Here is a 15,316-nt window from a genome sequence, read left to right as displayed (position 1 = left end):
TGGCATGAGTGCTCTTCAGGTGTGCCGTGGGAAGTTATCCAATTTTATGTAATTGCTAAAATAAAACATTTATTTCCAAGAACTAATGTCTCTTTATTCATCTGCCAGTGAGGCACAATGACAGACAGAACAAAAAAAATCCTCTTCTATTAGATGGCAGGAAGTACATATACTAATTAATCTATCCATTTTTGGTGACATTTACTTTTGTTGGTGTGCCGTGGGATTTTTCAATTGAAAAATATGTGCCTTGGCTCTATACAGTAAGGAAATCACTGCTCTAACCACTGAGCTATGGGGCCTTGGTAGATGCCTGACTCAGTTTCATTATTTATGTGACAATGGTTTTATTCCTCTTCTAGTCAATGTCTGTGATGCTAGTGGAAAAGTGCAGAGAAGGTCAGAAGGAGCTACATTGTGTCTTTGTGGATCTAGAGAAAGCCTATGACAGAGTACCAAGAGAGGAACTGTGGTACTGCATGCGGAAGTCTGGTGTGGCAGAGAAGTATGTTAAAATAGTACAGGACATGTATGATGCCAGCAGAACAATGGTGAGGTGTGCCTTATGTGTGACAGAGGAATTTAAGGTGGAGGTGGGACTGCATCAGGGATCAGCTCTGAGCCCCTTCCTGTTTGCAGTGGTAAAGGATAGGCTGAAAGATGAGGTTAGACTGGAATCCCCTTGGACCATGATGCTCGCAGATGATATTGTGATATGCAGTGAAAGCAGGGAGCATGCAGAGGAACAATTAGAAAGATGGAGACATGCACTGGAAAGGAGAGGAATGAAGATTAGCTGAAGTAAAACTGAATATATCTGCGTGAATGAGAAAGGTGGAGGGGGAAGAGTGAGGCTAGATGGTGAAGAGATAGCGAGGGTGGAAGACTTCAATTATTTTGGGTCAACAATCCAGAGCAATGGTGAGTGTGGTAAGGAAGTGAAGAAACGGGTCCCAGCAGGTTGGAACAGCTGGCGGAAGGTGTCTGGTGTGTTATGTGACAGAAGATTCCCTGCTAGGATGAAGGGCAAAGTTTATAAAACAGTGGTGAGGCCGGCCATGATGTATGAGATGGTGGCACTGAAGAAACAACAGGAAGCAGAACTGGAGGTAGCAGAAATCAAGATGTTGAAGTTCTCGCTCGGAGTGAGCAGGTTGGATAGGATTAGAAATGAGCTCATTAGAGGGACACCCAAAGTTGGTTAGGTGTTTTGGAGGCAAGATTCAAGAGAGGAGACTTTGATTGTTTGGACATGTTTAGAGGCGAGAGAGTGAGTATATTGGTGGAAGGGTGCTGAGGATGGAGCTGCCAGGCAAAAGACCGAGAGGAAGACCAAAGAGAAGGTTTATGGATGTGGTGAGGGAAGACATGAGGGCAGTTGGGGTTAGAGAGGAAGATGCAGAAGATAGGCTAAGATGGCAAAAGATGACACACTGTGGCGACCCCTAACGGGCGGGACAAGCCGAAAGGAAGAGAGGAAGAAGAAGATTTAATATGTCTGTGACTCACCTGAGTTCATAAGCTTCCAAAGCTGGTCCACCAGCGCTTCATTGCATATAGTTGATTCTGTTAACTTGGTGAAGGGTGGATTCGTACAAAGCATGGCTAGGATTTTATGTCTGATAGAACAACAAATGGTGAAAATGTTAGCATTCTGTGGTTACTTATGCAGCAAAAACCCCACCAAACCCCACATTCGCATAGCATGCTAAATATATTAAATTACACACAAACACACACAAGCACGCACACAGATATAAAATATATAAATAATATATACAATCATCTGATGTGCAGGGGTATAAAATACAATCTGTGTCGTCAGACACATGGCTTAGTACTCTGGCGTGGTAATGTAAATCCGGTTAATGATTTTTTTTTTTTTTTTTTTAATGAGGCAGGACTGTCGTGTGTGACTAATATGGTCACATATGTGCCCAAATTTCTGAATGGTGCAATATAAAAAAAAAGAGGGTGCGTAATGGGTGCCCAGTTATTTGAGGAAAAAAAAATAACATTCCTACAACTAGAAAGCAAAAGACATGACACCCATCGTGGTCTCTAAACCAATTAGAGTCACAGAAGACCGGGGAGCCGCTATCTGATTGACAATGTGTGCATGCATGAGTTTGAAATGCAATCACTGGCATACACAAAGCGAGATTTGGTGACTGTGAGCAGGTAGCTGCAGTTACAGAAGATTGAGTGAGCTATGTAAATGGAATTTGCTTCAAAACATATTATATTTTGGATTCAAGCCAGATGAATGTGGCCATCTTGGTAACACAAACAAGCTGGTGTGTCGCGTTTGTATGAAGTTGCAACAAAGAAAACAACTTAAAACCTTAAACTGTCAAAATCCATTTTAAACACACCATCACAAAAAGACAGCTACAAAAGCGATTATGGCGCATGTATGCTCACTTTATATACAGTACAGCATTACTATTGCGATGAGATGTAGCTATTGAATATGACAAAGTCACATTTAAAGAAAGGCTCCTGGGTCATCCCCTGGGTCTCCTTCTCGTGAGACATGCCTGGAATACCTCACCAGGGAGGCATCCAGAAGGCATTCGAATCAGATGCTGCAGCCACCTTCTCTAGTTCCTCTCAATGTCCACAAGCGTGTTCGGTGATTGCTGCCATGACAAGCACTGACCACCTGACGGCCACAGCTCCAGTTGGCTGCTTCAGCAATGGAGGCGCAAAACATCATTCACTCTGACTCAATGTCTCCAGCCTCTCTGGGAACATGAGCAAAGTTCTATTGCAGGTGGGAGTTGAAACTCCTACTGACGGGATCCTGCCAGCCATTCCCAGCAGACCTTAGTTATCATGGGAGATTAGAAAATCATACTTTGGTCCCTCACCGAGAACCTCTTTGTCATGGCTGAGCCTAGCAAGGGTGTGAATCCTCCGACAACTTAGTTCATAGGATAATTGGGACACAAAAACTTCTCCACTATGATGAGGTGATGGCTGCCAGCAGGGTAATGATATTTTAGAGCATAATAATTCAAGTCTGTGCTTTTTAAGAACTTTTAACTTTTAATTCCAATTTTAAAAACAACTAAAAATCGTTATACAGAACAATAAATACAATTTAAAATGAAAACATATTAATCTAATAGAATCAAGCTGTGGATACGAAAAGAAAAAAGATGGATTTGCAGCCCCCAAATTCTGCCGAATCTTAACATTCTGTATCTTGGTTTGTGTGGCGCAATAGCACTGCTCTCCCATTAGCTATCGCCGTCGCATCTTTGGCTTGGAGGGACGTCAATCTCGTTATTTTTGCCATCTTTATTCACCACAGGTCACAAGAAAGTTTAGTGTAATTAAGTGGTGTGCGTGCATGTATGTTTTCTCGTTTGCTTGTCATTCACCCTTTTCTTAGCACGCCAAAGATAAATGATTAGAATTTTTATTATTCTTTACATAGTGTACTTTGAATACTTATTTTTGGCAGCGTGTGTGTTTGGGTCAGGTGGCTTGAAACAGATTAGGGTACTTACATGTAAAACACGTTTCTACCGACAAAAAATTCACCATACAAAACGACTTCCGGAAAGGATTAATTTCATAGAGCTACCACTGGAAAGTGAAAACGTGGATTAATATGGTTAGTCACATTGGACTGCTATTATTTTAAACACTACTGTATGTAACACAAAGCCCATGTTAACACATTTAGAAAACGTCAGGGGAAAAAAAAAAAAACCCAATGCACTACTGTATTCAATTAGAATTGTTACAACTCACAAAGTACAAATTCAAATTACATTTTCGCCAAAGGAATAAAAAAAGAATACTTTTGTAAACCAAGGAACCCCTGTCCCACCCTATCAGTGGATCCAGAAAGCCTGTATAATTACTAACCTGACATAAGGTGCTGGGTCATTCTGAACGAGGTTGAGAAGCCACTGGAGCTCATCTGAACTCTTTTCAACTACAAAATAAATGATATCATGAACACAGAATATTTATATCCAGTGGAACCCCACTATTTGCAGGGAAGAGGACCGGACCATAAATAGCAAAAAACATTTAATTGCTACCAAAATTGCATTGCAAAGGAAAAAAAATCCCTATTTTTCTTGAACACAAAAACATTATTGAATCAGAAAAGATAAACTGCCACTGAGTTTTCAGGGTTGTTGTCAAATAAAATACATTGAAAACAGAAAAACCACAGAATATTGGGGGTGGCGCAGGGGAGGGGTGGCGTCTACTGTATAAACAAAAACTGCATGGTTGTTGACACTGTACAAAGACTATTGGACATCATAACATTTCAACTGACTTTTTTTCAGTTCCCTTTGATCATCTGTAAACACATTTTGTATTTACAGTTGAGTAACTATTGTTGTTTTAGTACGAAACACATCAAATGCATTATTTCTGAATACATTTTAAATGAATCTAGGCTTTCTTCTGATGACCCCCGTGTCAGTCATTTTCAAATATGCCAGGGTGCTGGATATTGGGCATCAGCCTCACAGTTCTGAGGATCTGGGTTCAAATTTGGCTTTGCCTGCGTGGAATTTGCGCGTCCTTCCTGCACCTTTGTTGATTTTTTCTGGATACTCCAATTTCCTCCCAGATAAAAAAAAAAAATAAAACAAAAAAACCTGCATTGGAGGTGAATTAAAGATTCTAAATTGCCAATAAGTGTGAATGTGAATGGTTGTTTGTTCATGTGTGGCCTGGAATTGTCTGCCGACCAGTTCAGGATGTATCCCGCCTCCTGCCTGAAGATAGCTGGGTTAGAATGCAGTCCTCCCGTAACCCCTGTGAGGATAAGCGGCTCAGATAATTGATGCACACACCTCTCAAATGTCTTTAGATTGAATTGCCCCTTTTCTGTAGTCTTTTTCAGATTAAATACTTTGTCTCTCCAGTATATTAGGTGTGTTGTGGTATCAACAAAGACAGTGCAGTCATTTTCTTTGCGATTAAAAACATGAATTAGTGAGCAGCTATGTTGTCTTTCAATCAAGTCTTGTGGAATTATACCTGATATGCAAAGCAATTATTCAAGATGCAAATACATGGCCAAAATTCTGTATTTCTCATTGAAAACATTCCCAAGATCAAAGAATTTTTGGGGAAACCCAGAATAGTGAGCGAAATTGCCCACCACGCCACGGTTCAGACAATACAAATCAGAGGCACCTCAATGCACCTGGCTGTCAAACTCCTGAAGTTTGCAGACAACACCACAGTCATGGACCTCATCAAAGACTCCAGATGACACAACCTAGAGCAGAACACGCTCAAGACTGAGATGATTGTGGACTTCAGGAGCCATCCTTTACTTCAGCTATCTCTTATGCTGTCCAATTGCCTTGTGTTAGTTGTAGAGACCAACAAGTTCCTGGGACCTGTATTGCAAGACCAAAACCAACTTCATCCTCAAAAAGGCAAAATAGAGGATGTACTTCCTGCGATTTCTGTGGAACCACGTCCCACCAGTGCAGTGTCTGAGGCCATCCACATAACAGTCATTGAATCGGTCCTGTGTTCTTCCAACACAGTCTAGTTTGGTGCTGTGACGAAAATCCAAACAATGTAACCTAAAACTAGCAGACATTCCAACAGCTTCTGGCCTCATGCCGTGAACTTCTGAAATAGTTAACTTACAATTCCATTGCAACATCCTGCCAAGTTTTGTCTTGTGTTTGTCATAGTTCTGTCGGGCCAATTATACATTACTTGTGCACGCACCGCAGTAGTCTCGCCACACTGCACTATTTGCATATCTGTTGTCGATTAACACTGGCCACTCGTCTGTTTGAGTAGCAACTGCAAAATTGACATTGTCCCAGATTATCGCACAACACTGCATACATTTCCTGTATTCTCACAACCCTTTGCACAATGCATGGTCATTGCACCGGACTATAGCTCTATTTGTTAATCAAAGTTCTGTAAATGCCAGCGGACTCTGCATCCATCCATCTTCTGACACTTTTTTCCCAGGTCATGGGGGAAGTAGCTCCAGCAAGGATACCAAGACTTCCCTTTCCCCAACTAATTCTTCCAGCTCGTCCGAAAGGATACCAAGACGTTCCCAGGCAAGCCGAGAGACAGTCTCTCCAGTGTGTCCTGGGTAATCCCCGAGGTCTCTTTCCGTGGGACGTGCCTGCAACACCTCACCAGTGTGGTGTCTGGGAGGCATCTGAATCAGACCTCCCAGCTACCTCATCTGGCTCCTTTCAATGCGGAGGAGCAGTGGCTCGACACAAAGCCACTCCGGGATGACCGAGCTTCTCATCCTATCTCTCAGGGAGAGCCCGGACACCCTGCGGAGGAAACTCTTTTCGTTCACTTGTATCTGGGATCTTGTTCTTTCGGTCATGATCCGCAGCTGGTGAACATAGGTGAGGGTAGGAATGGAGATCTACTGGTAAATTGAGAGCTTTGCCGACTTAGCTCCCACTTCACCATAACAGACAAATAAAAAGTCTGCATCATTGCAGATGCTGCAACGATCCACCTGTCGATCTCCTGCTCCATTCTCCCCTCACTCGTGAACAAGACTTGAACTCCTCGACTTGGGGCAGGAGCTCATCCCTGACACGGAGAGATCATACTACCCTTTTCTAACTGAATACCTAGATCTCAGATTTTGAGGTGCTGATTCACATCCCACCCGCGAACTGCTCCAGTAAACGTTGAAGATCACGGCTTGATGAAGCCAACAGAACGAGATCATCTGCAAAGAGAAGATATGCCATGCTGTGGCCACCAAACCGGAATCCCTCTACGCCTCGGCTACACCTAGTAATTCAGTCCATAAAAATTACGAGCAAAATTGGTGACAAAGGGCAGCCTTGGGAGACTCAAACTCTCACTGGAAACGGATCTGACTTATTGCCAGCAATGCGGACCAAACTCTGACACTGGTCGTACAGGGACTGAACAGACCATATCAGGGGGTGCGGTACACCATACTCTCAAAGAACATTCTGCATTCCAGATTGCAAAAATATTAGCTGGAAGGCCACTTACCAAGAATAAAGCCATTTTTCCTTAAGAAACCAACAAAAAAATACAGGAGACATGTACTGCGGTCTGATGAAACTAAAGTGGAGCTGTTTGGCCATAATGACCAACATTACATCTGGAGGAAAAAGAGGGAAGCTTGTAGACCTGGGAACACCACACCAATTGTGAAGCATGGAGGTGGCAGCATCATGTGGGGCTTTTGCTGCACCAGGAACTGGAGCTCTTCATAAAATACATGGCACCATGAAGAAACATTACATGGAGATATTGGGACATCAAGAACCCAAAATTTGTGTGCAAACGACTCTTCCAAATAGACAATGACCCTGCAAAAATGGTTAAAAACTGGCTTGAGGATAAAGTTTCTTGAAATCGCCGTCACAAAGCCCTGATCTAAATCCCATCGAAAATTTGAGGGCAGGTCTGAAAAGGGGTGTGCGAGCAAGGCAACTGACAAACCTGATTCAGTTACACCAGTTCTGCCAGGAGGAATGGGCCAGGATTCCAGCAGAGTACTGTAAAATGCTTGTGGAAAGTTACTCAAAATGTTTGACCTAATTCATGCAGTTCAAAGGAAATGCTTCTCCATACTTGGGAAATTTATGTAAAATTTTGATTAGGAAAAAATAACTTAAGAAATTCTCTCTTCCATTAATGTGGCATTTAAAAAAAAAAAAAAAAAAAAAATATATATATATATATATATATATATATATATATATATATATATATATAATTTGGGTGATCCTGACTGACGTGAAACAAGTGAGGTTGAGTCTGATTAGACTTCAGACAGTGAGACAAAAAAATGAAATGTGTTTTTGCAAAGTGACCGTAAACTTCTGGCTTGAACTATACATCATATGATCTGAAACCCAAATATACAACAAAAAGTAAAGAAATGATCTTGCCATTTCAATAACTAGAGGGGACTCTACACCTTTTGTGACACCAATGCTGATGACCAGGTAGGCCAAGAAACCAGTGTAAATGAGATCTCTGGGTCAACTGGCCTTGTGCCTGGTTAAATAAAGCTTAAATACAAATCTTAATGTGTATTTTTCTCTTCACTAATTATTATACTAATATTACTACATAAATGAGGAATTTAATGTAGAAGCCAAGAGCCTATTCTTAACTAACACTAATAATATATATAAAGAAAATAATGAAAACAAAAATTTAAAAAATTGCTTTCCAATCGTTTTCCAAAACTGATCAAATAACTTCCATCAGTGTGTTTATATCTTACCTCTTGTGTAGTCCACTAGAGCCTCTAAAGCAGCAACACGTACATCAACAAAGTGTCCATACTCTGCATAGGACCTGAAGAGTGATGCTTCACTTGGGATGTGACCATTTTTTTGAAGTTGGCGAATGGCTTTAAGACAACTAATTAAAAAAAGGTAAGAGTTGGAAAAATAATTAAGATGTCATTGAATTAAGGAAAAGTAAACTACTGTATTTTCCGCAGTATAAGGCGCACTGCATAAAAGGTGCACCTTCAACGAATGGCCTATTTTAAACCTTTTTTCACAAATAAGCCGCACCGTATTATAAGGTGCGTAGAATAGACGCTACAGTTGAGACTGAGGTTACATTATGAATCCTGTAGATGGAGCTGCACGAAAGGCTCAATATTGGTCCATATATACAGGGATGAGAATGACCAATTTGGAAATACACTGAAAATGAGTTTCCTCCTGGATATTTTTTGCTCCTATCGGAACACAGAGTGCACAGCACTTTGCCGGGAATGTCCACTTTTTGTATGTGTTTGGTTAGACATGATACCGTTTTCGGTCCTGTCTGCACGGTTACAATTTTTTCAAGCCATGCCCGTCTGAAACAGTTTTTGATTCCAGCATCCTTGTCAATTGCCCTCGCTCGATCTTCATCCTTTCGCCATCGTAAAACTTTGAACAAACCGTCGCTCAGTTTGCGCTAAGTCCCACGCGCCATTACTTGGCTACCTAAGAAGTTACACTGCGATTTCTGAGAACCGAGAACACATGTACATGGCAATGGTGAAACTCAATTAACCACTAACACGATTGGATCGTTATACTGTATAACTCTGTTGTTCAATCGAGTAATCTGCCGCAAACAAGTTTTAATGTTTATGTCGCAAAATGCAAATATGTACAATACCGAGCAAGTTAGAACGGCATATGATAGTCATGCTTGTGCTAGCACTTAGCTGAACTTGCAGCTCGGAGCCCACCACCGAGAGGCAGGCGCACGATACCCCCTCCTGAAGTTTTGTCAACGGATTTGCGCTTATCTCGAGAATGGTCATTTTGGTCTGAAAAACTTGGAAATCCGCTGATCGGCGGAAAATTCTCATCCCTGTATATAAGGTGAACCGGATTATAAAGCGCACCGTCGGTTTTGAGAAAATTAAAGGCTTTTAGGTGTGCCTGATAGTGCGGAAAATACGGTACATATAAATGCATTTTTTCTTAATCTGTGACAAAGGGCCTTGAGAAAGCAATATCACCTCTCTGTACATCTGTAAGAAACATTGGAGATTGACAAAGCACACCATATCATCTTGCCTGTGTGCGCATGTCTTTGTGACAAATTTTGTATAAATACCACTATTGAAAAAAAATTCCAACAAGCAATATTATAAAGAACAAAGAATTAACTTTAATACAATTTTTTTAAAAATAGGGGAATCTATCTTTATATAGTGATGTCACTGCAAGAAGAACTACTGATTTCCCTATACTATTTAATGCATTTAGTTTGCTCACATGTGGGGCTGGAGCATAGCTGGCAACAATATTCAAAGTCTGGATTTTTTTTTTTTTTTTAAACACAAGAAGGAAAAAAGTGAGGTTACAAATTTATGTAGTCTTGTTCTGTTGCAAATGTTTGCTGTCATGCCTCTGTGAGGAGCCACGTGCGGTAAGTGATTCATTTCTGCCTATTTTCAAAACATTTCTGAGCTGTTTGTTGGATTGACTAAATCGCTAACAACATGACAGTCATTGTATATTAAGTCAGCCAATATTTGCATGCACTGTAGCAGTCACTGTGATTTGACGAGCAAATCTGCACAGTCGAGCACGAAAAATCCAGCGTGAAAAATTTGTACAAGTGGAAAAAAAAATAGATATTGAAAGACATCGCTTATTTTGTACAATCTTGACATTAATGTGTTTATTTCATAAACGTTAACTAAACAAGCTTGCTCCTAAACAATCAGGATTCACGCGGAAACAGCAAATGCAAGTTAACTGTACTGAGCATGTTCAGAGGTTATGCCACAAGCGCATGTTAAGCGCTTCTTAACATACTGCAAGCGCATTTACATTGAAAGTCATCAACATCATGAGCCATTTCAAAGGAAATTCCGTTACACTGAAAACATATCTGGGATATACTGTAACACAGGTAATATTTCAGCATCTAACTATAATAAGTATGAGATTGTGATTTTCTTTGACTTGATCTATGTTCTCACATTACACTAGTCTGTCCATATATCTAAATGTGAACGGTAATTTTCCCCGAGGTACGCGTTATCTTGAAGTTAAAAACGTTTCCCCTCTCCATGCTTTAGGAAGATATAGATCATCTACTGCTAGCTTTCGTCAATGGATTGACAATAAATACAGCTGTAAATTTTGCTAGATTATAACATTATCTCCTGCATCTTGCTCTCTAACATCAACTCCCCTTCATGTGTTCCTTCGCAACATCCATCTACCTTTTCTTTGGTCTTCCTGTCGCTTTTTTGCCTGGCACCTCCATCCTCATCTACCAATATACTCACTCTATTCCCTCTGGACATGTCCAAACCATCGAAGTCTGCTCTCTCAAAACTTGTCTCCAAAACATCCAACTTTGACTGTCCCTCGAATTGAGCTCTTTTCTAATCCTATCCAACCTATTCACTCTGAGCGAGAACCTCAACATCTTCATTTCTGCTACCTCAAGTTCTGCTTCCTATTGTTTCTTCAGTGCCACCGTCTCTAATCCGTACATCATGGCCGGCCTCTCCACTGTATTTTTTACTTTGCCCTTCATCCTAGCGGAGACTTTCCTGTCACATTGAACACCAGACACCTTCTGCCAACTGTTTCACCCCGCTTGGATCATTTCTTCACTTCCTTACCACACTCTCCATTGTGCTGTATTGTTGACCCCAAGTATTTAAAGTCCGCCCTTGCTATCTCTTCTCCCTGGAGCTTCACTCTTCCCCCACCGCCCCTCTCATTCATGCACATATATTCTGTTTTACTTCAGCTAATCTTCATTCCTCTCCTTTCCAGTGCGTGCCTCCATCTTTCTAATTGTTTCTCCACCTGCTCCCTGCTTTTTATCATGTATTATATCATGTTCTACTAATATCAGTGGAAATTTGAAATGATCATTTCTGAATTTGAATTTTTTTTCTATTTTAGTTATGTATTTGTTCATTTTATATTTAATATACCGTTATGTTATATTAATCCAGTAAGTTATTTTTTAAGGTCTTGAGATTCCATCCCTAATCAGACCCGCAACTTTATCTGTTGCCATGACTGGTGGACCACACCCATAACTTTATATCTGCGAGCATGACTGAGCACACCCATACCATTTTCAAATGTGAGTGACGACTGTAGTATTGATTAGGTAACAATACACATATGCAGTTGAAATAATTTATTTTCACGCCTAGTTATACTGTATTGTCATGACCACGTTCCTGGGAGTTTTTTTTTTTAAATGTCTGATTTAGTATAATATGCATTTATATTTCTTTGAGTGCATTAGTTTAGTTTACCAGTATTTTATCTTCAAAGTGGTCATAGTTTAGAGAAGCACAGCAGCTGGTGTACATTGTTTCCCGTGTCCTCATTCATAGTTATACAAGGAGAGTAGTGGGAGGACAAATGTTTGGCCTGCGCTGTGTGTTGCTGGAGGGATTATAATTTCCCATAATCTTGGTCCTAATCTTATTTAAATGTCCAAACAGGTGTCCCTGCTGGTCTTTTTTAATATCACAATTGATTCACTGCAAATCAAATCTACCAACATTGCAGTGACTATTTTACACATGTAAATTGAGATGATGATGCTCAAACCAAATATCATACAGCACCAAAATAAACATGCATACACATAAGCACACAAATGCATGAGCCAGCAGCTACCTGATAGTAATTGTGCTTCTGTAGCTTGGCAATAGTTTTTCCATGTTAAGAAATCTGGTTATCTCCTCCAAGATTAGACGTACATCAGCATTTAAATTGTCCACTGTTCGCGTCTCATTGTTAATGCTGATGGCTGGGGTCAAAGAGTTGGTCAGTGCTTCAAGCAGATCTGCACGGTAGTAATTATCTGAGAACTGGACAAAGACCAAAAAAGTGAGTGTCAGTTGGAAACAATAATAAAAATAATAATAATCACAACTGGCATGTCATATACTGTACACTACATGTAAAGTAATTCTACATTTTCACACAAAATACAGATGCAGTATTCAGGAAGGGACAGAGTAGATTCCTAAGGAGTTTTCTTGAGGACTCTACAATCATATGGCATCTGCAATAGGATGCTGAGTAGACCTGTCACGATAATTACTATATCAACACATCATTCAGGAATTAAAAAGGACATGATAGTTTTTACAGACTTGAAAAAATGTCATTCTTGTGGTGAGCAGACAGATTTTGATGGCAGTGTCATTAGCCGTTAGAGACCCCACGAAACAGCGGTGTACCGGTAACACACTTGCCAGTGTTGGCTTTGCCCAATACGCCACAGCCTTACACCATGTGCAGCATGTAGAGTCACACAACAGGGACAGTTAAGGAAAAGGTAACTTTTCCATCTGTTCACTAGCCTAGCCTCAAGGCAACGTGCTAGCTCACGAGCTAACCTTCAAGCAAAGGACCTAAACAAATCGCTCCACTGCTGTAAAGTCATTTAAAACGTCGTTGCATTTCTGAGTTGTGTGTGTTAGCCCCCAGTTAACGCAAATACAGGAATGTTAACCGTTTAGTCAGCATAACTTCAGTGGCACGTTATTAGAAACAGAATAATCTTTATTTGTTAAATATGTTTGTAATTTGCCTTTGGTAGTGGGAACCGCTCTAGTGCAACAAATTCTTTTGAGACATAAAAACAAAATCACTGACTGAACAAAGGTTACTGTATCAGTGAATGCTAATACAATTTTTTGGGGGGGCGAAAAACTGTGAAAACGATGTAGTCCTCGAGCAATTTGGAGCAGTTTGAAATGACTAATACAGCAATAATCTAGTAGCGGGACAATTGTACAAATGGTCTTCTCCAACACAAGTAACCAGTATTGGTCAACAACAGATGTGCAAATAGTGCAGAGTGACGAGACTACTACAGTGAGTGCATGAATAATGGAGAAGTGTCGCTGACAGAGATCTGACAAAAATCAAGACAAACTGGCACGATCTTACAATGGAATTGTAAGTTACACGTTCAGGAAGGTCGTGGCAAGAGTGAAGAAGCTATTGAAATGCCTCCTGGTTTTAGTTTGCAATGATTGATAGTGCCTGCCTATGATATATATTTATGTGCGTATCTGCCACACCTGTATTAATCGTCGATATGGTTGATAGAATGACGTCTTTTTTTTTTTTTTGGCACGCTGTCATGCGATCGACCAAAACTGCCTCGGCAATCAATTTCTTTCTGATTGAAATAATTTTGAATGAAGATTTAAGATTGACCTTATACATGACGTGATCTATTCCCATCGAGTGTTTACATAGTGTGCACTACATTTAATCAGAACAGCCATGTGACAAGCCCACTTAATTCTGAATGTCATGTCAAGATGGATGTCTGGTGTCTAAAATAGTAGTTGGGATTGTTTGTTTACATTTGTGTAAAAAACAAACAAACAAACAAAAAAATGCTGGATATAAACCTACGCTGACCCATGAAAGAGTAGCACCCCCCTTCTCAAATGTCTATTTCTGCATAGTTTACCCAGTTTAAGTTCAAACAATGTAAACAGACATATATACAGTGAAGAAAATAAGTATTTGAACACCCCGCTATATTGCAAGTTCTGCAACTTAGAAATTATGGAGGGGTCTGAAGTTTTCATCATAGGTGCATGTACACTGAGAGAGATAATCTAAAAAGAAAAATCCAGAAATCAGGATCAGGGTTGGAATTAAGAAAACTAAACCTACTTTCAAAAATATTGCTTAATGCATGGACTAAATCAGCACAACTTTTACTATAAAACTTTACATTGTGCACGCATTGTTTACATCCAGGTACTCTGAGACAAGTCCAAGTGCATGTGATTAGCAACAAGTCATTGTAATGGTAACTCTTCAAAATGTTCGCAAATACTTAAAAAATAAACGTGGATGCTGAAGGCCATGGTTTCAAGAACATATGGACTACTAAATATTTATTTCCTGAAGTCGAGGGTAAACCCTTATATTTAGTTTGTGGTGAACAGGTCGGCGTGTTTAAGAAGTACAACATGAGTCGGCATTATGAGATGAAACATGCAAGAAAAATACAGACATTTGACGGAGACAGAGAGCTCAGATATCGAAAGATTTTATAACGAAGCGAAGAGAACAGCAAGGCTATTTTACCAAGCTACACATAGCCTGGGATGCAGCAACAAAGAGCAGCTTTACGATATTCCACAATATAGGGGGTTTGTGAAAAAAACTGCTTGGTGGACCCTGCAGCACTAATATGTCCGGAGAAAAAAAGCCTTTGAGAAAGTCCAGGTGAACCGTGACAAGAAGGGTGGAGGACATAGCGGAGAATCTCCAGCTTCAGCTCAAAAGTGGAGTGGGAAGTTTTGAATTTTTCTCCTTGGTTTTGGATGAGTTGTGATGTCCGCGAAACAGCAGTTACTCGTGTTTCTCCAAGGGATAATGCAGGAGTTCAAGATTACGGAGGAGTTTGCAGCAATGAGATCAATGAAAGGAACAACCACCATGAGTTATGTGTTCAACAAGGTAAATGCATGCATGCACACCCTTGAACTAAAATTGGGAGACTGGTAGGAGTCATTATTGATGGTTGTCCGAATATGACAGGGAAAAATGTGGGACTTTTGAAACGAATGAAAGATAAAGTGACTGAACTTGACACAGAGTACAAATTGGTATTCATTCATTTTAGCATTCATCAATGTGCATTGTGCAAGTCAGTATTAAAACTTAATGTTGTTGATGTTATGACGAAGACTGTTAACTTTATCAGGGCAAGCATCACAAGCAGTTTGTTGCACTTTTAGAAGAGCAGGATTACAAACATGTTGACCTCAGGTACTGAAGTATGTCTT

General features: G+C 40.3%; 1 protein-coding gene across 10 annotated transcripts in view; it reads right to left on the bottom strand.

The window, feature by feature from the left end:
• taf2 (TAF2 RNA polymerase II, TATA box binding protein (TBP)-associated factor) overlaps positions 1–15,316 on the bottom strand; it is a 172,836-nt gene that overhangs the window by 21,857 nt on the left and 135,663 nt on the right. For all 10 annotated transcript variants that reach the window (XM_061819042.1, XM_061819045.1, XM_061819040.1 and 7 more), the window contains 4 exons: positions 12,165–12,358; positions 8,267–8,406; positions 3,883–3,952; positions 1,510–1,619 (listed from right to left, as the gene is read on the bottom strand). In XM_061819042.1, the coding sequence (XP_061675026.1) occupies positions 1,510–1,619; positions 3,883–3,952; positions 8,267–8,406; positions 12,165–12,358 (514 nt within the window). The remainder of the gene's footprint in view (positions 1–1,509; positions 1,620–3,882; positions 3,953–8,266; positions 8,407–12,164; positions 12,359–15,316) is intronic.

Source organism: Syngnathoides biaculeatus, chromosome 5 (assembly GCF_019802595.1).
Source record: "Syngnathoides biaculeatus isolate LvHL_M chromosome 5, ASM1980259v1, whole genome shotgun sequence".
Taxonomy (NCBI): Eukaryota; Metazoa; Chordata; class Actinopteri; order Syngnathiformes; family Syngnathidae; genus Syngnathoides; species Syngnathoides biaculeatus.
Note: the sequence above shows the minus strand (reverse complement) of the source record. Positions and strands in the feature narration are given on the sequence as shown.